Here is a 27,522-nt window from a genome sequence, read left to right on the forward strand (position 1 = left end):
CAAGATATAGAAAGCAATCATAAAAGAAAGATTTCAGCTTCACCAGGCAGAAGCTATTGTCTCATTAGGCTATCTCAGCTGTTTAAAGATTCATTGGCTGTAGCAGGCTAAGAATTTCCTTCATTCCCAATAGATGGATTTTGTTCAGGGTTTCCTAAGGAGCAGTTGTGCCTAAGCAGAGGAGGAACATAGTGCCACAATCTCTTGAGTGAAGATACTTTTAGTTCAAGGTCTTAAGCAAGATTTGTAAATAAATATGAGTCATCTGGCTCGGGTAGGTTTTCTCCTGTTTTCCTCTAATGGCTGCATAACAGAAATTGGACAGGACTAGCTTATCCCAACCTGCAAATGCACAGATGGCAAATGCTGCATGGAGTGAATTTTTTCTATCATGCAGCTATTAAAAACACAGATCTGTTGTCAAAAACAAAAGTACCAACCCTTTTTCTTGGTTTGCAAGGAACACGTTGTCAGAAGAAGGCTGACTTCCAGAGCAATTGAAGTATCCAGTAGCAAGACTAACAAAATGTATTACAGCATAAACTTTACTGAGCTCACTCCATCAGATACATTGGAGTGACCAAAACAAAGGATTTCAATTTTATCCCCTTTGCTGCTTTGACCCTTAAAATCCCTATTACAATTCCACTTTTCCCTTGTTTAAACTTAATCCAGGATATCTTTGTTTTTGTATCCATTTCTGTTATTTCTCACTTAAAAAAAAAAAAAAAGTGAAATGTGTACATTTTTCAGTTTGGCTAAGTAGTAGCCAAAACCAAACACTGTGGCCCCAGCCCCTGCCAGAGATCCTAGCCTTTCCCTTCCTCTCACTTCCCAGTCCTGCAGCCTCAAATGTGGCGTGAGGTTAATCCACAGCCATCGCTTACTAGCGGGAAATAATAAAGACTTGAAACAACTACTGATGAAAGCTAAAGCAGAAGAAGCCAAAGCAGAATTATAGCAGAATATCAAGAAGACAAAAGTAATTACGTACTACTGGGGAATTACACAACTTTAAGACTGACAATGAAGAAATTTAAATTTATCAAGATTTTCTGTTCCTTGGCTTAATTATCAACCAAAAGGGATACTGCAACTAAGAAATCAGGAGACTGAAATTGGGAAGGACAGCCATGAAGAAGATGGAAAAGATTCTTAGGTGTAAGGACTGGTGACCAAGATTAAGAAAATTCATACCATAGTATTCCCCATTACTATATGAGTGTAGAAGTTGGACAATGAAGAAAGCTAACAGGAAGACAGTTGATTTCATTTGAAATGTGGTATTGGAGAAAAGTTTTATGGATACCATGCACCACCAAAAAAACAAACACATGGGTTCTAGTTCAACTGTTCCTAGAAGCTAAAACAAGGCTGTTGTATTTTGGTCACATTATAAGAAGAAAAGAATCACCGAAAAAGACAATAATGCTAGAAAAAAATGTACAGCAGGAAAAGAAGAAGACCCAGCATGACTTGAACAAGGAAGCCACGGTCCTTAATTTGCAAGACCTGAAAGGCTTTTAATAGTTGGATGTTTTGGAGTTTCTTATAATGGATGATGCTATTGTCATCATGCATTGGAAGTCACTTGATGGCACTTAACACACAGAGAAAGATTGGCATTAAAGCTTTTACTTTTTACTGCAATATAAACAAACTTTTCACTATGCCCATCACCTTATTTATGCACCCATTCCTCTTCTAGGTCTGGAGAGAAGTTTCCAGGGGTATCTTTCCTGTTACAGAGATACACTGATAAGAAAGAACTGTATCCTACCACCATACTGTTCCCATATGACTTTGTAAAACCTCCACTCCTGTTTCTCTGACATACAGCACAATCCTTGATCAGTCAAAAAAATGGGACTGGTACTGTATTTTCCAGAGGGAAGGCAGCATGGAATCGCCCAGTCTCATCAGATCTCAAAATCTAAGCAAGGTTGGTAAGAACATAAGAAGCCATTTTGGATCAGGCCAATGGCCCATCCAGTCCAACACTCTGTACTACACAGTGGCCAAAACCAAGGTGCCTTCAGGAGGTCTACCAGCAGGGTCAGAACTCCAGAAGCTCTCCCACTGATGCTCCAAGAGTACAGAGCATCACTGACCCATCACTACATCACTTACTGATATTTGGATGGGAGACCACCAACACAGACTCTGCAGAGGAACACAATGACAAACTACCTCTGCTCCTCACTTGCCTTGAAAGCCCCTTACTGGGGTCACCACAAGTCAGATGCAACATGATGGCATGTACATTTGTGCTATATTTTCAAGTTTGTATAAAGCACCATATCAGTCAGGAAGAATGATATTTGAGACACAAAAATCATGCTGCAGAAAAGTCAGGTAATAAAGTCAATAAATGGTATTTTAAAAAAACATGTTACATACTAAGCCTGGTCTAATTTTGTTTAAATTCAATTTATATGTTTAATTCGATATATGCTTATGTTTAATTCGATATATGCTTATGTTTAATTCGATTTATACCCCGCCCTCCCCGCCAAGGCGGGGTATTTTGCAGCTCTCTTAAATAAAGTTCACCATATCATGCAGTGAGGTCAACAAATGTTAAACTGACCAGGAGCAAAGACGGACAGCATCCTGGAAATTTTAAAGAATTAGTCAGTCAATGCGGTATAGTAATTAAAGTGCTGATCTAGGATTCAAATCCTAGTTCAAATAAATCCCTGCTCAATTCACACTGTGCCTCTCAAGGATAAAATAGAAGCAGGGAGCACAATTGTGTATTTTGAGCCCTGAAATTTCAGGAGCAAGTATGTGATACAAATTTGTAAGAGTTGTATACCAGAAAGGTGATTCAGTATGAGCAGTTCTTGCAACAGGATTGGCTGCCTCTACTGAGATTATCCCTTTGAGGGAATTAGGGTTACTCCACCCCCAAATCTCCAGGAATTCCCCAATCCAGAATTGGCAGCTCTAGAGGAAATGCAGTCCTTTCTTCCCTTCATCTCCAGACTATATAACTGAAAACTAACTCATTGTGTCACATTGGTCTTCAGAGCTGGATTTCTGCCAGGAATGAGTCTGGTTCCTATTGTGAATAAAATGTTTGCAACACAATTATATCATGACAAAATAGCTGTCAGAAGTTACTTTATAATACAAGTATTGAAAATATAATGGGAATATAAAGTATAATCCCAGGAACCAATAGGGTAAACTGCTCAGGCATGGTAATTCCTCACTTTAGCTCATGTGTTAAAAGTACAAATGATTTTCATGCTGTGTGTGTGCATATCCTGGAACAATAAACAACAAGCAATAAATGCCTAAATAAAAACTAGAATATTTATTTTATCTCTAACTTTGCAGCAATAACTGGATGATATCCAATTAAATGCATGTAGCATTTTTGTCATTGACTCATTGCTTTTTGTCTTTGGCTTGTTTATTGTCACGATTATATAGAGATTCGCCCATATGTACAGCTCTGAAGCCTGTGCAGAAAAGATGAGCACAACTGCAAGCAGAGTAACTGCTCCACCCTCAGTTCAAATGGCTTCACTTCACCTATAGATTTCTTATATCAATGGCAGGACGGCTATATAAATGGGGATATTTGTGCTGCTAAACCTTAGCTTCTGTGGAACTATAGCACCCTCTAAGGGTCCATTAACCAACTGCAGGTATTTATGCATCACGCTTCCCCCTAAATAACAGGAGGAAAATGCTGACAGAACAGATGGGGTTTAGCAATGTGTGCCTGTAAGCTGATATTTCTCATGGCAAGCACAATCTCCTAAAATTAAATTGATATTTATCAAATGTTCCCTTTTGCAGTGGAATGCACTTTTCATTTTCTTCGAGAAGTTAAAAGTCTGCTCTGCATTCTCCTTGACGTTAAGACTTCCCACCAATTTCCAGGCTCTTTTCTTATTAACCATTTTCTCCCTTGAGTTTGTGGAATGAATATTCATTTTTTTTTTTATCATACACTCTGAGGGAAAGATCTGATGTGTTACAGAAATGAATGGCGGACTAAAGTAATGTTGAATCTGGAGCAGAGAATTAGACAACGAGGCTGTCTTAAGATTCAAACACAAGATTCTAGGCCAGCACCCTTATTTACAATTTGTATTTAATGACAAAAAAATCAGGCTATGTCATCCTGGTGCCTCATTAACCTACATTACAAATCAAAAAGCTCTGATGTGAATCTACACAAGAAAGGAATGCTCATTAAAGGCTTGACGTCTATTCTCATTTCTGTGAATTTTGGGAAGCCGTTTTTATAACATAGAAAGCTCTGCTGTAATCCAGATGTCTTTCTTTTTGGTGCCTTGAAGGATGGACAGGAACCAACATGGTTCATAAGGCACTTTTGTTTTCTCCTTGTTTTTCACCTAAAGAGTTCTATGCAGTGCCATCTTACTGACATTGTTGGTCCAATAACAATTACAAACCCATAACTAATATGCATTCATAACTTCTTGCCAGTCAGAATAATTATCCTTGATGGTGGTGGAAAATGCTGTCAAGTCACAGCTGTCGTATAGCTACTCCATGGGGTTTTCAAGGCAAGAGATGTTCATGGGTGACTTGCCATTGTCTGCCTCTGCATAGCAACTCTGGGCTTCCTTGGTGGTCTCCCATCCAAATACTAACAAGGGCTGACCCTGCTTAGCAGCCAGGATCTGATGAAAGCAGGCCAGTGATGCTTTAAGAGTTTCTAATTCTTTGTCTGACTGTGATTAAGTTTTTCACTAGTTAATTACAACTATTACTTCAGTACTTGAATGAGGGAGACTGCTACCAAGAATCCATCACCATGGATCATTCTGTCTTATCACTTCAGGCAGTTATATTGCAGTGGACATATACCAGAAGGGTAACTATGTCTCTTAAAACAAGTCTTATGGCACCTTGAAGACCAACACATTTACTGGAGCATATTGCACTAGAGGCTACCATCAGAAGTATAACATTGATTCTCAGCAGAATATGTATTGACTGAAAGAGAGAAGGGGTGTGTGTGAAATCCCTATGAAATGTAGACCATTGCTTTCTTGCCAAACTCAAAAGTAGGGATGGGCATGGAATGGGAAAATGGTGGTTCGTGTTGGTTCATTTAATTGCCCAAACTTACATTGCTCATATTAACTCACCGGTTCTCAGCTTTCCAACGTGAGGAGACCTTGAGTAAATGTCACCGAATGGGGCCACAAACTATCTCTTGTTTGCAACGTTTCATACAGTCTAAGAATACTTTATTTCTTTATTCTTTCTTTATTAAACAATTTCATTTTGTGATTCGTATGACTGCCCAAACCAGTTAATGGTTCATTGGTTTGTTGGGTTCGGGAGGTGCAAAACTCACTGGGAGTCTTCAGGAGACTCCTCCATCCACCCTCCAAATTTGGCAAAGATTGGATTTGGAACGTCCATGTTATAGCCCCCAAAGCAGGTAACCCCAGGAAAGCTCAACTTTCAACTCTCATGACAACTAACTCTTCTCTCTTCATGCTGCGAAGTGGAAGCAGTGGAGTAAGGGTGTCTGCTCCCATAGATCAGATTGGGAGCTCCATGACTAGCTCCCAGAGTTGCCAATCAAACTATGGACAACTGCTATGGGTTGTTTGTAGGGTTCCCACCTCCAGCATGTTCATTTTCCAGTTCAGACATGGAGTGATCACCAAATCAGTTCAGAACAAACCACAAACCAGCCTGATTCATGCACAAATACTGGTTTGTAGTTCATTTCATGCACATCTCTACTCAAAACTATACAGGGTAAATCCATGACCATTCAGGCTGGTTGTAATTGCCAATAATGAGATATCATGGTCATGGAACACACTCCGTCCATGGTACTCTGCAGCTCATTTGAAAGTACTCTTAGCCAAAAGAGCCATTTATACTTCCATCCTGAGCATGAGGTCTGCACCTGAAAGAAGTTCACAGCTTGCTTATTTCTCAGATGGCAGCTATTTCAGGGTAGGAACCAAGTGCCAAGAAGCCCCACCAGGTGATGGCCTTGGTTAGGTTCTTGAAACATAGGGAAGTTGTCACATTGGGGAATGGTGCTCTGAACAGCAAGTCAAAGGGCCACATGGGGCTGCCAAGTTGAGTGAGTTAAACAAATTTAACACCTGGAGCACTTAAGAAAGATGTCAGCTCTATTTATTTATTTGTTCATATAGCAGTTATAAGACTACTTTCTGGGCTTTTGTTTGTTTTCTACAACAGATTTAACAAGGTTGATCTGTTGCAGAAACACTGAAACTTACCTGAGAGTAAATCCTGGTGAGTGCAATTGAATGTACTTATGAGTAGACTTGCTTAGGTTTTCTCCTAGAGCTTCTTACATTGTTCGTATTAACTCACCAGCTCTCAGCTTTCCAATGTGAGGAGACCTTGAGTAAATGTCACAGAATGGGGCCACAAACTATCTCTTGTTTGCAATGTTTCATACAGTCTAAGAATAGTTTATTTCTTTATTCTTTTTTTCCTCAGATCAAGTATCCTATTTTTTTGGTGTTGTTGTTTGGTATTTGAGATCAACTTGGTATCTCAAATGTAACATCAATATATGCTTTTCCATGTATAGTGTCATTTCATATCAAGTTGCTATGTGGGTGCAGTTTGACCCACAGCTCCCTCCTATTTTCCCCAAGGCTTCAATTAAAAAAAAAAAAATAGGATCAACAAGCCTCAAGGAAAACTGAAGATAGCTGCAGGTCAAAATGTGCATGCACAGCAACAGGTGGGGAATCGATCACATGAGCTGAAGAAAGCAGAAGCCCAGGGTGGAACAACTGCTATTGAGGAAATGATGACTGCTTATTAATGAAATGGTTTTGATTTTCATTGTACACAAATTCACAGTTATTTAATATGTTTACTGAGTCTCCTGAATGCATAACACTGGTATAATGCTGTGGCTGTACTTTCTTAAATGAAGTCACAATTCTAAACATGGCAGGAGTAGACATCTAAAATGCTGTTTTGTGTAGAGCGCATTAAGTGATCAGACAGCAACGGAACCCATCCCTATTGCATAGTGATTTTTTTGGTCCAGACTTTCTCCACCATCAAATAACTTCAAGATGGGATGGGGAAACACGGAGTTAGAACGGATGAAACCCTGATTGACAGATGTTCCAATCTGGATGAGCACTTTAAATCCGGCAGTGGGGCAGCGTTATGTCAGATATAATTGTTTGTGTGACCGTGCCCATTTACATGTTTAGAATATTGCATCCATGTGGATTGTGGGTCAGTTTATCCTCAGAAGTTTTATTGGCCTCTTTGATATCAGAGTTGTACGTGAAATACTATCAGAACTGTATATAAGAATTGGATCGCAGATATATGATTGAAGTGTCCCCCCTTTTTTCCTCTATGATTGGCTGGCATAAACAACAGTCTACAACAACTATACAAAGCCATTCTGCAATGGGTCTGTAACAGAAACAATTCTGAAGAAATTAGTGAAACGGTGCCTTAATTAGCTGGTGGACCATCGACTGCTTACTGATTGCAGGCTCAGGGCTTAGTAAGGACGGATCTTGTGGAACAACATAAACACACAACTAGAGCATTTAAAAAATAAATAAAAACAGACCACAGTTTTTATTTATTATGGATCAAGGAGCATTGGCAAAGCATAGGAGAAGTTCCTGGCCAATCAAGTGACTCCCCTGCTGCTCAATAAAATGTCCCACAACTCACCTGCTAGGCAAAGCCTGTCAGTGAGAAATATATTGGTGTCACAAAGACAGTTGCCACTGAATGGTCCCATTTGACATCTGGGGTGAGCCTGGGCACAGCCTCTGAGCTGGGCATACTACATGGTGGCTCAGAAACTGCAGACTCCATTTGTGAGTCCTCAAAAGGAAGGGAGGTAGACACACAAAGGATCTGCCACAAAGGATCTACCCCAAGTATACAAACAGCAAATCCAAATACCTGGGAGGGCAGGTGGGGATCCAAGCAAAAAGTGTTCTGCCAGATCTTTAAATAGAACTGGGTGGATTCTATGTCACCCCTTTGTAGGGCCTTCCAAAACTCCCTGCACCTCCCCAGGCCAACCCATGGATGATGTAGCCCGGCCAGCAAGGTGGCCTGAGGCTCCTGCTTTTGCCAGCTGTTGGACCTCCTCCAGACCCCTCCTGTGCCCATGCTGCAAACCAGCCATGTTAGGTGTGTCACAGCCATGCTTGTCATAATTCACTGTATCATGCACTCTATATAGGGAGTGTTTTCACTAATTGCACATACTGCTTGCACTGTACACAATTATATCAGCGTTTCCCCCCCTTTTGTGTGGCCTGATTGTCATGCTGTCAACATCAATAGGATTTTAGTCACTGATCCCAACAGAGTTGGGGTTTGCACTTGAACTTGTAACTTGATTGTTGAAGGTTGACTATCAAAATGACTATCATGTTCTATGCCAGCCTCTGGTAGACATAGAACATGATTTGTGGGGTTTCCCCACTTCACTTAAACAGTTTCTTCTATGAAAACTGGGGTGGCCCCATTCTGAAAGTGCTCTCCCATCTGCACATCTTTGCCCCACTTCTTATGTTCCATGCACAGCTCACATGGATCAGTCTCATCACATGGAAAATCCCCATGCCTACATGGCTTCTTTCTGAAGGCTCTTAGCATTCACATATCATATGGTATTAGTATTCTACTCAAAAGGAACAGTATTCATATTTCACTCAGTGGATCCATGTAGGGACCAGATTATTGAGGCTTACTGGGGATGCCTGGATGCCAGAAGTGACTGATGGAAGGAAGCATGTTGCCTAAGTGATCTATGCAGGAAATCTGTATACTTAAGTGGCAAAAGCAGTCTGACCAATGAGGAGAACTGGTAGCAATTTTCTCCATTCAACTGCAGATTCCCAAGCACAGGACCTGTAAAACTTTGGAGGTTTGTGGAGTAAGAAAAGGAACAGTGTGTTGGCAGGAAATGGAAGAAACATAAGAATAGCACCTCAGTGGCTCAGCAGCAGAGCATCTGCTTGGCATGCAGAAGGTCCCAGGTTCAGTCCCTGGCATCTCCAGTTAAAAGGATCAGGTGGTGAAATGGAAGAGCTCCACCTGAGACCACAGAGAGCTGCGTTCAATCAGAGCCAGCAATGAAGGCCTTAATAGCTCAGTAGTCAGACTCAGTGTAAGGTAGCTTCCAGGGGAGCTGTTCAATTGCTGATGATGGAATTAGGAGTGTTAGATGAGAGAAGGATAAGAGCTTTTGTAGAGTCTGCAAAGGGAGCAAAAAGTAGCAAGGCAGATTGTGAAAGGCAACACCAGCCACATTACACCAGCTGTAATGATACTTTCTGGTTAGAAAAGGCACATATCAACTTTTACAGAAGGAGGTGCCTCCTTGAAACTGTTTTGTATCCTTTTCTTCCAAGGCCCTGACTTTATAGTCAATAATTTCTCTTCATGATGCTGAAAACAGGATGAGTCTTGGATGAAACGAAAGACATTCCTAGCAAACTGACCTTCGTATAACAGTGCAATCCTGCACCTGCAAATAGTGAAACTGAGTAAGTAAGAACAGACCTTGGCATTCTCAGAATCTCAGCTTTATCTTTTTTATCTTAGAAACTCATATCTAGCCTTAGGGATTCAAAAATTACCTGGAAAACATGAGGCCAAAGCAAACACTGAAGGTGGGACTCAGTCACCCGCATAGCTCTTTGCTTTGCCCATGGTCAGCAGTAACAGGATAAGTGCCATTCCAAGAAGAAAGACACCCCTCTCAGTCCATTGAAGCCAATGGGCTTAGAAATGTGTAGGTCTTTTTTTTTATTGCACTGTACGTGTTGTGATGTATGAAATGCATGAAACAGCATAGATTAATACAGATTCAGATACACCATGGTGCAGAATTCTGATTTCTTTTTTTAGAATGCACTTGTGACTTGGAGCCTAATTCTGCAAAATGTTTCAGAAGTACTTCCCCTAATTTCAGTGAGCTACCTTTCTAGAATATGTAATTATACATACATATATTTACCTTTATTGACATTAAAAACACAAATAATTACATATAGTTGTCAATACAGAGATGCATAAATCTAATAAATATCACAAATAAGAATATAAACAGGAGATTCTAACTAGTAAACAGAATGTGTAATTTTTAACTGCAAAGTTAGAAATATTTCATCTGCAATATCTATTTCTATTACAATTTTGTCCTGCCATCGTTCATGGATGTCATATATAACGATTGGTTCCTCCGTTTGATCCTTACCTTGTGAGGTTAGATAGTATGAGAGTCACTGATCCCAAGGTTATCCAAGTGAGCTTCACAGTCAAAAATGGATTAGAAAGCAATCTCCCCCCCCCCCTCACATCCTAATCTGTCTGTCTAACCTCTACAGTACACCACACTGGCACCACAAGACAGGCTTTCCCCCTGATATGCTAATAGTGTGATTGGCACTTGTCTAGTCAGAAACAGATTGGGGGCTCCCTTCTTTGCATGCAATGAAACTCTTTTATCTTGTCATGCTGCATCATCTGAAGGTGCTACTGTAGTACCTCTGTGTCTGTGTGTGTACACACACCCACACACACACAAACTCTGATGCTGTGCCTAACCTGCAGAGAAGAAACTGCACAAACAAGCTGTAGAAAGCTCCATGATAGGGGAACCTGAACTAAAGAGTATGACATTGTCCTGAAGAAGTCTGCTTGATGGGGAGCCCATTGGCCAGACTGCACCAAGCTCCACTCAATCGCTCAAGGAATCCAGACTGTATTCTTTTGTATTATTATGAGTTATGCCTTCTTAAAATGCCTGCATTATCTTATGGTTTACCCACCAAAGTGGCTTCACATATTGCACTGTTCATATCTACACATGAAACATTTTATGTGTGCAGGAAAACATACAGTACATGATAAATACGTTTGCGGATATGCATTATACAGGTACCTACCCATCCCACTGAATTAAATGGAATTTCCTACCTAGGAAGATGAGGCTGAGGATTATAGATTATGGGCTGCATGTATTTGCTGCAGGGTAACTGATGAAATCTACCTACCTCAAAGTGTTCTTTTGATGATACAAAAGAACCACACAGCATTTTGAACAGTGGAAACTAATTACAGAGCTCTTTATAAGCAACAGTAATGTGATACATTTTATTAGGGCCTTCCAAAAGGGCACAAAACAGCAAGCAATCTTTAAGGTTCCCAGAAATCTTCACCAGTCTGGTTGGGTAGGGGTGGTCTCTACCCCCCTCCAATTTGTACTAAATATCCAGGCTGATGAAGAGTTCAGGGAAACTCAAAAGCATAAACAGGGCTTTGTGTAATTTTGGTAGATTCAAATAAAAAGGGTGACTGTGGCTTCTGACTTTTCCATCCTATGTGGAACAACAAACCTATCCACAATTTAAATGTATCCCCAGTGCAGTCAACTTTACCCAAACTCCTGGGAGGGGGGGGGGAATTATCTACCAAGCCCTAGAAACGGGAGTCTCCATATTTGGAGGTGAATCCTATAAGCCATCTCTTCGTCTCGGAATCCCGGCCCCTTCCTAGAAACAATGCTATTCAGGAAAGCATTTGGTTTAGGGAGTTCTCCTGCGTTCCGAAGGGACGCAGTGATTAATATCGGCTATTTCTGCCATGCGTGCAGCGGCCTCTGCTGGCGCACATCTGCTTGGCAACCGTTCCGCTCCAAGCCGAGGAGAAGCCATGTGTGGAATACAGGGGAAAGACTAAGGGGGAGGAGGGGGGGTGACGGGGAAAACCCGAAGAAATCTGGGGAGGGGGGGCGAGGAAAAAAAAAAACCCAACAAACGCCAGCAGCCTTGGAAAGCCGGCGGCTCCCTGGATCTGAACCATTAACACCCCGACAGGTTTCCCTTTTGGAGCGCCGTGGGCGAAGATGTGTTACTAACAGTTGCTGGGATTTCTCTCTCTCTGTATATATATATATTATAAGTGGCGACAACCCGGGCTGAAAAGCGAGAGCGGAGGCGGCGAGGCAGTTCCCGAGGTGCTCCATTGCCTGAGCTTGGACAGTTGGTAAGGCGCGCGGCATTGGTGGCACCAGCCAGCCTGGGCTCGCAGGAGGCTTTGCGCAATTCCGCAAGGGGCTGGCTGGCGGGTGGAGGCGAGAGGAGCCAGGAGTCGAGGGGAGCGACGCGCACAGCCATTCCGCCCTCCCCTTCTAGCCGGGCGGGGGGTGGTGGGTGGTGGGAAGGAGGAGATGAAAGAGGCCAGCAGGTCGCGTCAGGCAAACTTTGCTGGCCGACGGGGCTCCAAGAGTGACAGGCTGAGCTGCGCGCTCTGCTTTGACCGGGCTCTCGAGGCGATCTGGGCTGGAACCTTGGAGCCGGTGCGGAAAGCTTGGGCTGGCGAAGGGCCGCAGGGGCGCCGGGGAGCAGCGAGCCGCCTGCTGCACTTGTGATCTTTCGCAGGAGTTTGCAGGAGTTGTGTGCATGGCAGGGGCAGAGAGGCTCGGGAGAGGACGAGGCGCTCGATCGGCTTCATTGCAGCGCGCGGCGCTCGGTGCAGCAGTAACAGCAGCAGCAGCAGCAGCCTTAGCAGGGACTGCAAGACACCCGAAAGGCGCCGGCCGGGGCTGCATGCCTGGATCCCGCTGCGGGTATAACAATTGTCTCGGGACAGGAGGGGAGGGGGGAGGCCTCTGTGGAGGGGAGGAAGGCAGACAGGGCGGAGGGGGGGGGGAGCTGCGTGTCCCTCCCGGGGTAAGAGCGGTGGGAAAGGCTGCCGGAGGTAATAGAAGGCTGCGGCTCTGCAGTGCCCTCTTTCTCTGGCCAAGGGAGGGAGGTGAAGAGGGGAGGTGACGGGAGAGTGGGAGGACGAGCCAATCCACGCCGAGGCTTCTTCTCCAAGGCACCGGCTATCCCAGGGTTCGGAGGCCGGAGAGCACGGGGGGGGGGGGTGCAAGGGAACCCGCCTTGGACTACTGTGAATGGACTTCACCTGCCCTGCACTTTAAGGCAAATCACACACACACACACAAAATTAAGGGAGGGGGAGCCCAGCCCAGCTTCTTGCTGGGTTTTGTTGTTGTTGTCCCCCGAATATTTCCAGGGATTGATGGCTGCCCCGCCACTTTGCAAAGAAAAATGCACCCACTCTTGCTCTGTGGCCAGAGTGTCTCTTGACTGTCTGCCGGGGGTGGGGGTTGCATGGCAGAAGGGAAAAGGATCTAGTGTTGATTCAGATCTGCCTTAAAAGCACCCTTCTTTTGCTACGCTGTAAAATTATTTTTTTCAAAGAGATAGGAACCAAAAATAAAGAAGGGGGAGTGATTTCCCTCCACTATAGTTACGATTCGCTGTTTGAACCCCGCCGGCAGCCTTCCAAGGAGTGCCCATCAATCCTGCAAGCAGGTCTTCCTGCCATGCCGTCCCCCGGGTCCTTAAGGTGCTGGGAAAGAAGCAGGCCTTGCTTTTATTTGTGGCCCTTTATATTGGCACCTTGGATTTCAGGAGGCGCTGTTAAAAAAAAGCCATCTAAGACGGAAGAATGGCTCCATTTGAGAAATAAAGGGGAAAACGATTCACAATAGTAAGCATTTATTTTAAAGGCAAACTTAAGTATTATATTTTGGATAATTTTGTTGGTTGGTTCAACAATACTATTGATTTTCTTAGTTTCCTAACTAATGTGTGGATCAGAGATATCTCTTGTGTAAATCTATCTGTGGAAAGTCATTGAATTCTGAGTAATGAGTTGAACCAACAGAGTCATCCTTGCCATGCTAGAGTTCCCATTATCCAAGCTGTTTAGGATATCTGAATTCACTTGTGGGCAGCATTTCCTCTAAGCTGCGTTAGTGTGAGCTAGATCACAGGTTTTTAGCCGCTGCGCACACATTTTTGTCTTAGTTCAGGAAAGATGGCCCGTAGAGCAAACTTATTTATGCAGCAGCTCACAACTTTAATAGCAGTAGCTCACAAAGTAGAATTTTTGCTCACAAGACTCCACTGCTTCGAGGGAGTATTGTGTGATCTTCATGTGTCAAGAAAGGCTCCCTCAACCAACCTCCTTCAAATTCTGCTTTCTCCCTCTCTAAATGTGGGGTTAACTATATTTTTGGCCTGCCTGCTGAGCAGATTGAACAGCTAGTGCCCCATATCTGTCCATTTTGATGTCTTGCCACTGATGGGCATTTCTCCATTTCTTGTCCACTGCAGCTTCGGAACAAAAGTGGCAAAGGTACACCCCTGCAAAGTCAGCTGTTTCTAGTACTCATTTCACTGGGAATGGACAATGGGATGTGCTCTAATTATATCATGATCAAAAACTGCTTCCTGCTCTGCGTTTCCATGAGTTTAGCCAGTCATTTTGGGTAAGTTACCATTCTATGATTCCTACCCCCCTCAAAAAAAACCCCCAAACATCTTTATAGAGGTTTTACATGTTTTCTTCAGGATTTCTCTATATATCTATTGAAAACCAGAAGCTGATCCAAAAGAAACTAAGAGGGAGAGCCCTGATGCTTCCTTAAGATTATCAGTGTGGAGCACAGGCAACTGGGAGGGAGCAAGCAAAGTATCTTTCTGTCTCAATTTCGCCATCTGTAAAATAACAGTAATCTGAGCCTGAAATCTGGAGGTGCTCTGAAGACAAATGAGTTACAAATTATAAAACACAAGGGAAAGATCTATAAATCTTGGCACTTACTAACTTTTCCAGCAAACATCCAGGTGTATAGTAGATACCAGGATGAGAAGATGAGCCAGTCAGAATTCTGGCCTTTGAGACTCTGGTTGGTTTGGAATGTTAACAAGGAAAGTCTGGGCATGTTTGACTTGCCCATCTGTTTTCCCTCCTATTGCTGTAACATTCAGAAGAGGAATTCATGCATCAGCAAGATGCAAGTGTTCTGTGTGTGCTTGTGCACCTCACCATAAGGTGAAATGCTCAGGTCTCCATCTTTGCATATGTTCTGGAAGCAGAATGCGCTGGCACAACAACTTTTTGTTTTGGGAGCAAAGCAGCTCCCACTTTTTGAAACTTGTTAGCCCAGTACTCTAGGCCACAAATGCCTCCAAGGCACATGATTGTTATGGCATAAATCGGCATCTGTCGCTATAATCATACTAGAAAAAGCCAGGCTTGTGTCTAGCACCTTAGTGTTGCATCCACAATGGTCTGAATCATGCACCTGACAGAAAGGTAGCTGGTAGATGTTAGGATCTGTGTTACCTGAAGGAGCTGGAGACTGTAGTGACCATCGATGGTAAAAATAATTCCTTCTGTTTCACTTTTGACTATGTAATAAACTCAGTAGGTGGCCTTAGGCAAGGTGCTCTCTCTCATTTAGGTCTTCATTTAAAAAAGCCTAATATAGCACTGTTGTTCAGATTCCTGGGGAAATGTATGTGAAGGGCTTAAGGCACCTTAAAGTTTTTCAGTCCAGAAAACAAAAGCCATGCCATGTCTTTTATACAGACCGACTGAATAAACACAACACAGAGTGACAATTTTCAGACCGACTGAAAAAACACAGCACAGAGTGACAATTTTCAAATTCTCCAGCACTCTTAATAAGACAAGATGTTTAAAAACAGGGGGAAGGAGGGATTTCCACCCATGATCTTTAGGCCATTTTAGCCAGCCTTCTGTAAAGCAAGTTTTGCAGACTTCAGAAAGCACAGGCCATGGTTAGTATCAAACTGCATCCTTGGGATGCTGGGAAGAAGGCGCAAACAATAGACGCTATCCCATTAGAAATATAATAACCAGTAAGTGATAAATGTCTCTTAGGACTTTAGCAGTACTAAAATGGGCTTTAAAGAATTGAACATGTGTTATTATCATTATTATTACTGTCGTTGTAATATCCTGTTTTGGAAATAGATGAGTTCTGCTTACCTCTATTAATCACTAAACCATATGGGAATATCTTAATAATGTGATATGAAGGAAAATATTGGGGAGGGGGTCCAGGGCTTGTTACACTGCATATATTTCCATGCTTACCCTTCTGGCTGCAAACTTCTGTCCCCCACCCCCGGCAATTGTGTCCCCCTTTGGGTCAGAGAACCCTGAGGAATGTCATGGCACTCAAGGTCATGGTTCAGATGCACAGTATAATCAGATGTTGCTGCTGTTTCCTTCCGGATTTAAAGTGGCTGATCAGACAGCAACATCTGCCTTCCAGTATTAACTCATGGTAGCCCCCCCCCCCCAATCCTTCTCGGAACTGGATTATTTTGTTACCTGCTCCTTTGTGGTGTTTTTTGAGTTCTCTGGTTTCACCTCATGGTTTTCTCCGTCTGGATAGTTCTGCGATATTAGCCAACTTCCGAATGTCTGAAGGCTGTCCCAGAGCAAAAGGAGCCTCAGACATCTGGTTTTCGGTCGCCATTTTTTTTTTTTTACTACTTAGTAATATGCGCATAACCACATGTTTTAACCTATGCACATATGCACATAATGTGCACATGTGCATAATAGTGGAGAAAAAAAAGAACTGCATGGTGCCATCGTGTGGACAGCAGAAGATGGTTTCACTGCGGAGTGATTCGAACTGCAGTATGGCAGTCTGATAGATAATAATCAGAACAAGGATATTCGGAACAGAACCGGGTCAGTTTAACATGGACTCAACATGCTGTGTGAACAGGGCCACAGTGGGGTGCTGCAATAAGAAGGAGAAATTGAGAAAAATGGCAATTTCTTTTTTCCGCAAGGGAAAGTGCCTACTGCAAGTAGAAAGGACAGTTCAGATCCAAGTCACTCTATTCATGGATTGGCAGAGTTAAGTATTTTTTTTTTGGGGGGGGGGTGACTCCAATTGCTTTTTAAATAGTAAATGTATTGAAAGCAGATTTTATGTGGTGTTCAGTTTTGGACAAGATCCAGGGAGGCCTGGGTTCAACTTGCCTGTCTGCTATTAAAATCACTTCAAGGCTTTAGACTTATCTCTTACTCTCAGCCTAGCTTACTTCTTAGGGCTGTTGTGTATGCTGCTTCCTACAGGAAGAGCAGGATAAAACCCAGATAAATAATATAACCAAAACTTTAATTGCAACAAGAACAGCAGGACTTTAATTGCAACAAGAAAAGTGATTCTTAATTTAAAGAAGAAACATAACTAATCATCCTGATTTCCTGACAGCTTAACCAAAACTTTATGGTATGAAAACAGGGTCACAAAGACCAATTCAGTGCTCCAGGTAACAGCTGAGCTTCGAGCATTTGAGTTTCCAGCAGCTCTCCGTGTCTCAGGTGTCAAAAATCAAACATATTTTTAGCTGATACATCATCCTTGTCTCAGTCTTTTCAGCTGATAACATTATAAAACAGATTGAATATATGTGAAGAGAAGCTGGTTGCCTGGAAATGATTATTACAAAGCTCCCAGCATTCCTTAGTGAAGAAGAATTCTAAGAAAACAGCCAGGTCCCAATAGCATATATGCTGAAATCATAATCTCTTGACATAGTTTAAATTACAGAGTGTGGAGGTAGTGAATGGCCAGGCTACGGGAGCAGGTGGGTTACACTTATCCCTGCAATCACTTATCCCGGTTTTATATGACTTGGCTGGGAGGGAGCAGGGAAGCAGTGCAACAGCATTACATTTTACCATAGAGGTTCCTTTTAGTCCTAGAGCAGTGTGACTTCACTTCCCATGGTGATTTAAAATTTATTTTTCTCCCACCAGCCAACGGAGCTGCAGTGGAGGTTTGCTGGCAGTACACAACCCTACTTGGCCTGATTGGCAGCATCACTTGGATAATTATATGTGTGTCTATAAGACAGGGAAGTCTCATACAGTTCAGAGAACTCAGAGGAGCAATAGCGAGAAGTAGTAGGCCGGGTCCTATTTATTTGACTATCATTGGCATATAGTAGTATTAAAAAAAATGTTAGGCACTGCAAAATGAAATGGGTTTACTAGGTGTTATCTCTGCCCAGAGAACCAGTTCTGTACAGAAAGCTAGGGGGTCTCTGTTATAAATGCATTTATGATGTCACTAAGCTATAATTCCCAGGATGCTTTGGAGGAGGTCAAATTGATGAAAGGTCTGGTTTTGTTTTAGGCAAGTTAGGATGCAGAAAGAAGTCTTGTTGCTTCCTTTTCTACAATTTGATAGTCAGTCTGAGTTTCTGTTGTATTTGGTATATTGAGCAGAATATTGAGCAGATTGTTTTTATGGGTAGGTTAGCTTAGATGAATGAGAACTGTATATACAGTTTCTATATCAGAAAGTAGATCTCAGAAAAATCAGGGGCAATAGCTGTTCCTGAGAGAGCCAGTTTGGTGTAGTGGTTAAGTGCTTGGACTCTAATCTGGGAGAACCGGGTTTGATTCCCCACTCCTCCACTTGCACCTACTGGCATGGCCTTGGGTCATTCATAGTTCCTGAAAGAGCTGCTCTCTCAAGAGCTGTTTTCGAAAGAGCTCTCTCAGCCTCACCTATCTAACAGGGTGTCTGATGCGGGGAGAGGAAGGGAAAGGAGATTGTAAGCCACTCTGAGACTCCGAGTGAAGGGTGAAATATAAATCCAATCTCCTCCTCCTGCTCCTCTTCCTCCTTCTTCATTGAAGCCCAGACAAAAAGTGAAACTTTTTTTGCCACCAAGACACAGATGACCTATGCTGATGCTGCAGAGTTTTCAAGGCACAAGAACTTCAGAGGTGGTTTGCTATTGCCTGGCATTCTTTGATGGTCTCCTATCCAAATACTAGCCAGGGTCAACCCTGCTTAGCTTCTGAGATGCGATGAGATCAGGCTGGCTTAAGCTATCCTGTTTAGGACAGTTTGGAACTACAGGCATATGAATGATGATCAGATGCTAAGACAAACATCCAAAATCAGAGGTGGTTGGTGAAGTAAGGGGACAAAAAGCAAACATTTAGTTCATCCTCTGTTTTGCCAACTGTCTAATTTCATATCCTCATATTTGGAGGACATACAGAAGTCGGAATACAGATCAGATGGATAAGTACTGCAACCAGAAGTACCCAGTGCAAGTGCCACTGGCTCATCATGCATTATCATTCCATCCATCCACGGCAACTGTAAAAGCAATAAAATAAGCTTTAGGAGACTTCTCTAGGAAGGGCTTTGGCTCAGTGGTAGAACATTTGCTTGGCATGCAGAAGGTCCCAGATTCAACCCCTGCTATCTCCAGTTAAAAGGAACAGGTAGTAAGTGATGTGAAGTCTTCTGCCAGAGACCATGGAGAGAGGCCACCAGTTAGAGTAGTCAGTACTGACTTTGATGGGCTGGTGGTTTGATTCAGTATAAGGCAGCTTAATGTGTCCTTTTAAAGACATTGGTGTTAACACAAAGATCCATGGGCTCATAATTTGGGGTGAGTGGGTGGGTGCGTGGGCTGGACTCCTCAGGAAAGAAAGAGAATGAAAAGCTTTTATCTGAGGCTATCCTGAGATAAGGCATCTGCCAGGGCCCATGGCTTCTGGCAGGACCCACTGCCACTGCCTCCACCACTCTCAAGCCCTCTCTGTGACCTGCTTGTGCGCCCTTCCTCCAACTCCTGGCTTGCGCATGATCTCCTTCCTGGTCTTCTGGCTGCCTGGGCTGTCCAGCACCACCATAGAAGAGTGAGCAAATAATCCAAGCAGTGCTCCTGAGAACACAGCAGTGGCACCCGCAACTGCACACATCACTCAGTGTCATTGATGAAAGATCATACAGGTGGCGTGGGAGCGTGGACAGGGAGGGAGATGGAAAGAGGGTCTTGGTAGTGGGCAGAGTAGGGGAGAGGGCCCTGAGTATCCTTTGCTCAAGGTCCATCCCGTCACCCCGCCCCCTGAGCCTGAAACTGGCCATGATCTGAGGCACAAAATTACTTCACTTGGATCAGCTGATCTCCATAATCAGGAGGATGCTGAGCTGTAAGGCATGTTCTGACTCCATTTTTTTGTGTTGCTCATGTCTCAGCTCTGGTTCCCTGGCTTTCCTCTCTCTGGCCAGCAGCCTGGGTGGTGCAGAAATCAGGAAAGTAGCTCCTGATCCGCAGAGCTCTCGACTGGAGCTCCACGGCACTCAGCAATGCATTACTCTATTTCGAGGTTAGGCTAAATTATCCATGTGAAGCCTTTCAACGGTTATGATGCTTACTGCAAGTCAGCATTTTGTAGATATTAAACCGTGTATCTTTTGTGTTTTATACTGCAGCTGTTAAATTGCAGTGGAAATGTGTGGCTGTTCACAACAGGGCATGTGGATATATTAGGTGATGTTCTGGACCCATCCTAATTTTTGGATTCTGTAAAATATCTTAATGTAATGGCCAGAACCAGGGAAATTAGTCTTCTTGGTATAGCTTTTCATTGAATCCTAACAAAGCACTTTTTTTTGTATTGTACCAGTTCAGCAGAGCGAGGCAGTCATTCCAGAGCATACACTATTTGTCCTTAAAGGTTTTTCAAAAGCAGTTTTAAAATTGGTAAAACTTGCTTGGTGTGTGTGTAGTGGGGGGGGGGGGGCTCCTGTAACCCACTGCAGAAGTTCCTAATTCACTGCAATGTTGGCTGTAGCCTGTTCTGAGGTTTAACTGTCTCGGCAATGCAGGGGTGTCTGGAAGTGTGCATAATATAGCAAAGAAATGCTGTGCTCGTCGGAGCTGCAGTTTTAGTAACTAGCTTGTGATGCATTTGGGGGATTCCTGAGCAGTGCCATATAAATCTCCATAAGGCTTGGTCCAATAATATTAAACAGCATTTTCAGTGTCACCGTTTGACACCTATAGTTGCTGTTTGTCACTACCAGGCATTTCGGTAATTGCTTTTTGCTGTACACTGCATTTTGTAAAAGTTGTAAATAAAGATTAAAGTCCCCTTTGCTATAAATATGTGATTTTTTTCAGTCCTTATACAATCCAGAGAGACCTCTCTATTTCATAGGATTCTGTGCAGCTGAATTCTTTGCAGACCTCCAGGACTGGCTTATTGGCCAAGGAGCAGCATATAAATCCTGGACATAAATGTCAGTAGTCTAGCAAGTATAGCTAAAATCAGTTCATCACACAATTGAAATCTGGGAATGTTTCAAAACTCTGAGTTTTGAATTGTGATTTTCAAATAAATTGAAGAGTGCTGCTCCTCAGTTAATTTCATTTTCAGCATTAGTTTTCCTGTTGTAGTGAATTGCTCTACAAATTATTAATGTAACTCAATTCCTTGCCAAGAAGAAAAACTCAATATAGTATGTAAATGTTTTGAGGAGTACTTTGTTCTGGAGAACTGAGAAATATACTTGTGGTCTACTTGTATGCCTGAGATCCATGCCATATTAAACACATTACTCCACCTTAGCCACCTTTCTTTCAAAAGTTAAAATCCTTCCCTCCTAAACCTTGAAAGTTCATGTAGAACCTAAAATCAGAGATAGATATCTGATAATTAAAAAAGGCAGAGATGAGAATTCAGAAACGAATGCAATTTGAATGAGAACTTTGCATTAGAGAATTTAAGAGAAATTCCACAGAGATTTTTTTTGTAGTTCTACTAGAAGTCAGAGGCTGTTACCCCATATGTAGATCAATGAGATCCTCTGCACATAGACCAGGAAACAGATCTCTTTATGCAGTGGGGTACATGTATTTAGTAATTGTGGTCATTATAACCTGTGGGTTGTGTTCCTGAGTGAGGTCCTGCAAGGCCCTAACCTCTTTCGGCAATTGATTCCACCAGGAGGGGACTGCCACTGAAAAGGCCCGATCCCTGGTGGTCAACAGTCTCGCCTCTTTCAGCCTGGGGATCACTAGGAGATGTTGAGATCCAGACATTAGTATTCAGGTAGACAGATCCTTGGCCATATAGGGCTTTAAAGGTAATAACCAGCACCTTGTAATGAATCCGGTACACTATTGGTAGCCAGTGCAGTTCCTGCAGAGCTGGCTGTATGTGCTCCCACTTGGGCCATCTCATTAGCAGCCTAGCAGCCATGTTCTGCACTAGCTGAAGTTTCTGGGTTCGTGACAAAGGCAGCCCCAAGTAGAGGGCATTGCAGTAGTCCAATCTTGAGGTGACCGTTGCATGAATCACACTTGCCAGGTCATCACAGCCAAGGAAAGGAACCAACTGTTTTGCCCACCTAAGATGAAAGAAGGTGGATTTCACAGTTGCTGCTATCTGGGCCTCCATTAGCACTCCCAAGCTTCTGACTTTGGGCGCCATTGTCAGTGGCACCCTGTCAAAAATTGGTAGGGGGATTTCCCTGCCCAGGCTGCCACGACTCAGGCAAAGGACCTCTGTCTTCGTCAGGTTTAGCTTCAATCGACTCAGCTTAAGCCAACCAGCCACAGCTTTCAGCACTGATCCAGGCTTTCTGGGACATCGTCAGGTCGGCCATCCATCAGTAGATAAAGTTGGGTGTCATCAGCGTACTAATGGCAACTCAGCCCATACCTCCTGAAAATCTGGGCAAAGAGTCGCATGTAGATGTTAAACAACATTGGGGATAGAACCACCCCCTGAGATACACCACAGTTAAGCGGGTGTCTCCGAGACTACTCTCCCCCAATTGACACCCTTTGTCCCCAACCACATAGGAAAGAGGAAAGCCACTGTAAGGCTAGCCCCTGAATCCCTGCGTTGGCGAGGCATGGGCTAGCAGCTGATGGTCGACCATATCAAACCCAGCCGATAGGTCTAACAGCATCAGTACCGCTGAGCCGCCTCAATCCAGATGCCGCTGGAGGTCATCCACTAGGGCGACCAGAGCTGTCTCCGTTTCATGGCCTGGGCAGAAGCTGGACTGGTGGGAGTCTAGGATGGAAGCGTCCTCCAGAAAACTCTGTAACTGTATTGGTACTGCCCTCTCAATAATTTCCCCAAAAAGGGTAAATTTGAGACAGGTCTGTAATGTGCCAATTCAGTCGGGTCTAGGGTGGACTTTTTTAGGAGAGGGCGGACCACTGCCTCTTTAAGAGACATTGGAAAAAGCCCTTCCGAGAGAGATTTACGATATCCCGTATAGGATATCGGAGCTCTCCCTGGCACGCTTTAATCATCCAGGATGGGCACGGGTCCCTATCACATGTTGTTGGGCGTACAGCGTATTCTGTCAGCTTCCTCCAAACTGAGCATTTTAAAATGATCCAAAGCTGGTCCGGAAGACAGTCATGGAGCCTTGAGTTCACATACTGTTTCAACTGTAGCAGGAAGGTCATGATAGAGCAATAAGATCTTGTCTGTGAAAAAATTCGCAAAAGCCTCACGGCTGTTATCCAATTCCCTACAATTTGGCCTGCCTTGTGGCAGTACTGTAAGTGATTGAATTACCCTAAATAATTGTGCCGGGCGCGATGTCGCAGACGCAGTCTTGGCAGCAAAGAAAACTTTCTTTGTGGCTTTGACTGCCATCTCATAGGACCTCATAAACTCTCTATAAGATGTTTTGGTTGCTTCGTCTCAAGTCAATTGTAGATAAAATTCATCCTGATATTGGAAATGATTTTTTTCTAATATGATTTCAACCAGCTCTATTAAAAAAAATGAGTGGTGTGGGGGGAGTTTACTGTCCCATTTTCCCAAGGTTTCTTCCATAACTGCACGAGCCTTCTTGTGAGAAATACTTGTGCATAGGAGAGCCACATCTAAGGTTATCAAAACAGCCTCCTCTGGCATCACTAAACCCTCTATTAGGCTTAGAAAATGCGTGGTATCCCTAATACAAGATGGTAATTTTACAACAAATAGTTTTTAAAAAGAATCCACATACTTTGACAATGGCTCAAGAATCGAATTGGAGCCCGAAATAATGAGTCTTACAAGAGGCGGATGTCCCGGTTTGTGAATCTTTGGCAACATGTAAATTACCGGGATCCTGGGATAATCATTCTTCAAGAAGTCATAAACATCTTTATTAATCAACCCCAGCATGTCAGCCTTGCTTAATACGATTTTAATAAGTTTGGCTATTTGTTGTGTAGGATCACTAGAAATCAGTCTGTAACTCTCCTTGTCTGCCAATTGGTGTTCAATCACACATCCGGTCAGAGTTAGGATCCTTGAACACCGGAACTGCATAAAAAAATTGCATCAGTGAAGTGCATCAGTGTATTCGGACAGACTGTGGACTGTTTAAGCACATTTACCAGATGGAGACAATTACGCCTTTAAAAAGTGAAGCACAGCTCTAGATATTTGCCTTGAGCCTTTTGGAGCTGTTGCCCATTGTAAATAATTTTGTACTGAGACTTCGTGATATTACTAGTTTATTGAACTTATTGTTTTGGTGAATGTAGTAATTGTAATATTGTCCTTACCTGTCCATTTTGAAGTACATTTATATTTAGCAATTGTGATCACTATAACCTATGGGTTGTGTTCTTTAATAACCCACCTTGGGACTTGCAACCCTATCAGAAAGCCTTGGTAGAAACTTGGTGAGCATAGCAAAGAAAGGAATCCCCCAGAGTTCTGTTTGTGAACCAGAATACTGAAGAAACGGCAATTTGCAGTGCAGATAGTCTTTCCCAGGGCAGGAATGCAGTTTTGGGTAGCTTGGTGTCAGGGGGTGTGGCCAAATATGCAGACGAGTTCCTGCTGGTTTTTTTCTACAAAAAAGCCCTGTGTGAAACAATGGTGATGTCAGGGGGTATGGCCTAATATGCAAATGAGTTTCTGCTGGGCTTTTTCTACACAAAAAGCCCTGATCTTTCCTCCTAGACAAGTTTCTGGGTGACTTAATTTTTGGCATGTTCAGTGTCTTTTTTCAAGTTCTAGGGGGTTTTCTGTAATGACTTCATTGGTCTCCCCTCAAAATAAATTCAGATGCTTCAGCTGGATCAGAATGCCTCAGTTTAGCTATTGTTGGGAGCTAGACAGAGTGTGCCTATTGCTCCTATTTTGCAGTCACTCCATTGGCTGCCCATCACTTACTGGGCCTAGTTTAAAACAATGACTGTTACATACAAAGCCCTTCTGTGACCTTCAGCCATCTCATTGCAATCTAAAATCAATCATTCTGCTTATTTTAACCTGTTGTGCACCACCCTGAGCCCTTTGGGGAAGGGCAGTCTATATATTTAAATAATAATGGTCAGGGCTTTTTTTGTAGCAGGAAATCCTTTGCATATTAGGCCACACACCCCTGATGTAGCCAATTTTCCAAGAGCTTACAGGGCTCTTATTACAGGGTCTACTATAAGCCCTTGGAGGATTGACTACATCAGGGATGTGTGGCCTAATATGCAAAGGAGTTCCTGCTACAAAAAAAAGCACCTGATAATGGTAGTGATGATGATGATATCTGCAAGGCCATCACTCCCCCTATATTCCACCATGACAGCTTTGCTCATCTGAGCATGGTCTTCTACAGGTGCAAGCTGGTAAATGGGTAAAATCAACAACTGCTAGTACACATGTCTTCTCTGTTGTGGCCCCCGCCTTGTGGAATGGCCTGCCCAAGGAGGTTGCCGCCCTCCTGGCTTTTTGCAAACTATGCAAAAATAAGGTATCAAGAGGACTTTTCTATGCAGGCAATAGGGTAGCACTGTACAAAATGATTCATAAAGTTACTTGGAGACAGGGCTTTTTTTTTGCAGCATGAAATCCTTTGCATATTAGGCCATACCTCCTTGATGTAGCCAATCCTCTTGGAGCTTAGGCCCTGTTCAGTAGGCCCTGTACTAAGAGTCCTGTAAACTCTTGTAGGACTAGCTACATCAGGGGTGTGTGGCCTAATATGCAAAGAAGTTCCTGCTACAAAAAAAAAGTCCTGCTTGGAGAGATTATTAGGGACTGCTGGGTACAGTTTGCTGTAAATTGGATCTTACTGTGTAATTTTGCATCATGTCATGGTAACATTTATGTGTGTCATGGTAACATTTATGCTTTGCTTCAGTTCCGTTTTTGAGATTCCCGGTTGGTTTTACAACCCAAATCCTATTTCATTGTTTATTAAATGTCCCATCCTGTTTATTGTATTGACTCATTCTGTGTAATCCTCCTTGAGTCCCAGTGAGAAAAGTGGACTGTAAATAAAGTGAATAAACAGGTCAAACCAGGAGGCTTGAACACAATAAATTAAAAAAAAAATTAAAAATTAGATATATGTGGCAGATCAAAAGATGCAGTTATATGGACTGGATTAACTGAACAGAAATAGTTCACTGGTCATCACATACATTTCAGATTTGGGTCTCAGGACCTCTTTTCACAGGATTATGTTTGTGCATGTGCATGTAGGTATCAGGATACAAAATAAAGAAGCTGTCAATTGTGAAAAGTCAGGTATATTCAGCTGGGCTTGAAAGGAAGACTCTGGAGATTAATTGCCAGTCAGCAAAGGTTATACTGGGCTCAAAGGTGCACTGGTGAAGGTTGCTTATCTCTCATTTAGATTTTCACAAAAAATGAAGATAAGAACATACAAAGTTGCCTTATACTGAATCAGACTACATCATAATCCATAAAAGTCAATATTGCCTACTCAGACTAACAGCGGCTACCTAGAATCTCAGGCTGAATTCTTTCATATCACCTGTGATCCGGGCCTTTTAGGTGGAGATGCTGAGGACTGAACCTGGGACCTTTTGTATTGCCAAGCAGATGCTCTACCACTGAGCCACAGTCCATGCACATGGAGGAAATGTTGATTTCTATGCTAGTAAGACCTCTAAGGAAAACCAGGGTCATGATGTGGAGGCAGGCAATGGCAAACCACCTCTGAGCATCTCTTGTCTTGAAAGCTCCACAGAGTTGCCATAAGTCAGCTGTGACTTCATGATACTTTCCACCACTAATATCTTCTGCATTTGACATGTGATTTATTGGGAACAGATGTAATAAAGGACATTCTGCTTTTAACAGGTAGGGACAGATGAGGGATTTCCAACAGGCGAGACTTTTCTGGCCCCTATGCTGCCAACTTTGGTTTTTCTGTGAAAATTACAACACTTCGGTTTATCTTTTGCACCCGGTCACAGGCTATATTATGTCTAATATCCAGTCAGTCTGAGGCATACTTGCAATGAAGTTTCTGTCTTGAGTGTTAACTCAGAGAAATGAATTAAGATTCAGCAGCTCTGGGTATGATTGGAGGGTGCATGGCATGGATGGTCACCTTAGCAGGTCTGAGGCCTGACTGACCCATGTAACAGCATGAGGTGGCAAGAAATAAGATGGTAGAATGGACTGCACCGCTTCAGATTTCAGGGCAAGTATCCCATTTTAAAATTCTTCTCAGAACCAACACAGCAGGCAATGAGAAGGGGATAAAGCATTTTCTGCTGCTGCACTAGTTTTTCTTTGCATGAAGGTGTGTTTTTTTAATGTGAAGAAACATTCATAGTTCAAATCTACCTCTTGCCATCTCAGACAGTGCAAATGAAATCACCCACATTTCTCCCACCTCTGCATCTGTGAACCATGACTGAGCCTGGTCCATGCCTAGAGGAAAGACTGCTTAGGAATCCTCAGTATGCTGTTTTTTCATTCCTTACAGGAAAGGCAGGATGTAAATTTAATAAATTAGCCAATTTCTATCTAAATCAGTGCGTCCAGATTATTTCATGTGCATTATCTTTGGGTACAAGA

The 27,522-nt window shown here is 43.0% G+C and overlaps 2 protein-coding genes across 2 annotated transcripts in view; one reads left to right on the forward strand and one right to left on the reverse strand.

Annotated features, from left to right (window-relative positions):
* LOC132568247 (gamma-aminobutyric acid receptor subunit beta-3) overlaps window positions 1-27,522 on the reverse strand; it is a 310,478-nt gene that overhangs the window by 207,654 nt on the left and 75,302 nt on the right. The window lies entirely within an intron of this gene.
* GABRA5 (gamma-aminobutyric acid type A receptor subunit alpha5) overlaps window positions 14,187-27,522 on the forward strand; it is a 96,714-nt gene continuing 83,378 nt past the window's right edge. The window contains exon 1 of the mRNA XM_060233864.1: window positions 14,187-14,341. Coding sequence (XP_060089847.1) covers window positions 14,256-14,341 — 86 coding nt within the window. The 5' untranslated portion in view covers window positions 14,187-14,255. The remainder of the gene's footprint in view (window positions 14,342-27,522) is intronic.

Source organism: Heteronotia binoei, chromosome 3 (assembly GCF_032191835.1).
Source record: "Heteronotia binoei isolate CCM8104 ecotype False Entrance Well chromosome 3, APGP_CSIRO_Hbin_v1, whole genome shotgun sequence".
NCBI classification, from domain to species: domain Eukaryota; kingdom Metazoa; phylum Chordata; class Lepidosauria; order Squamata; family Gekkonidae; genus Heteronotia; species Heteronotia binoei.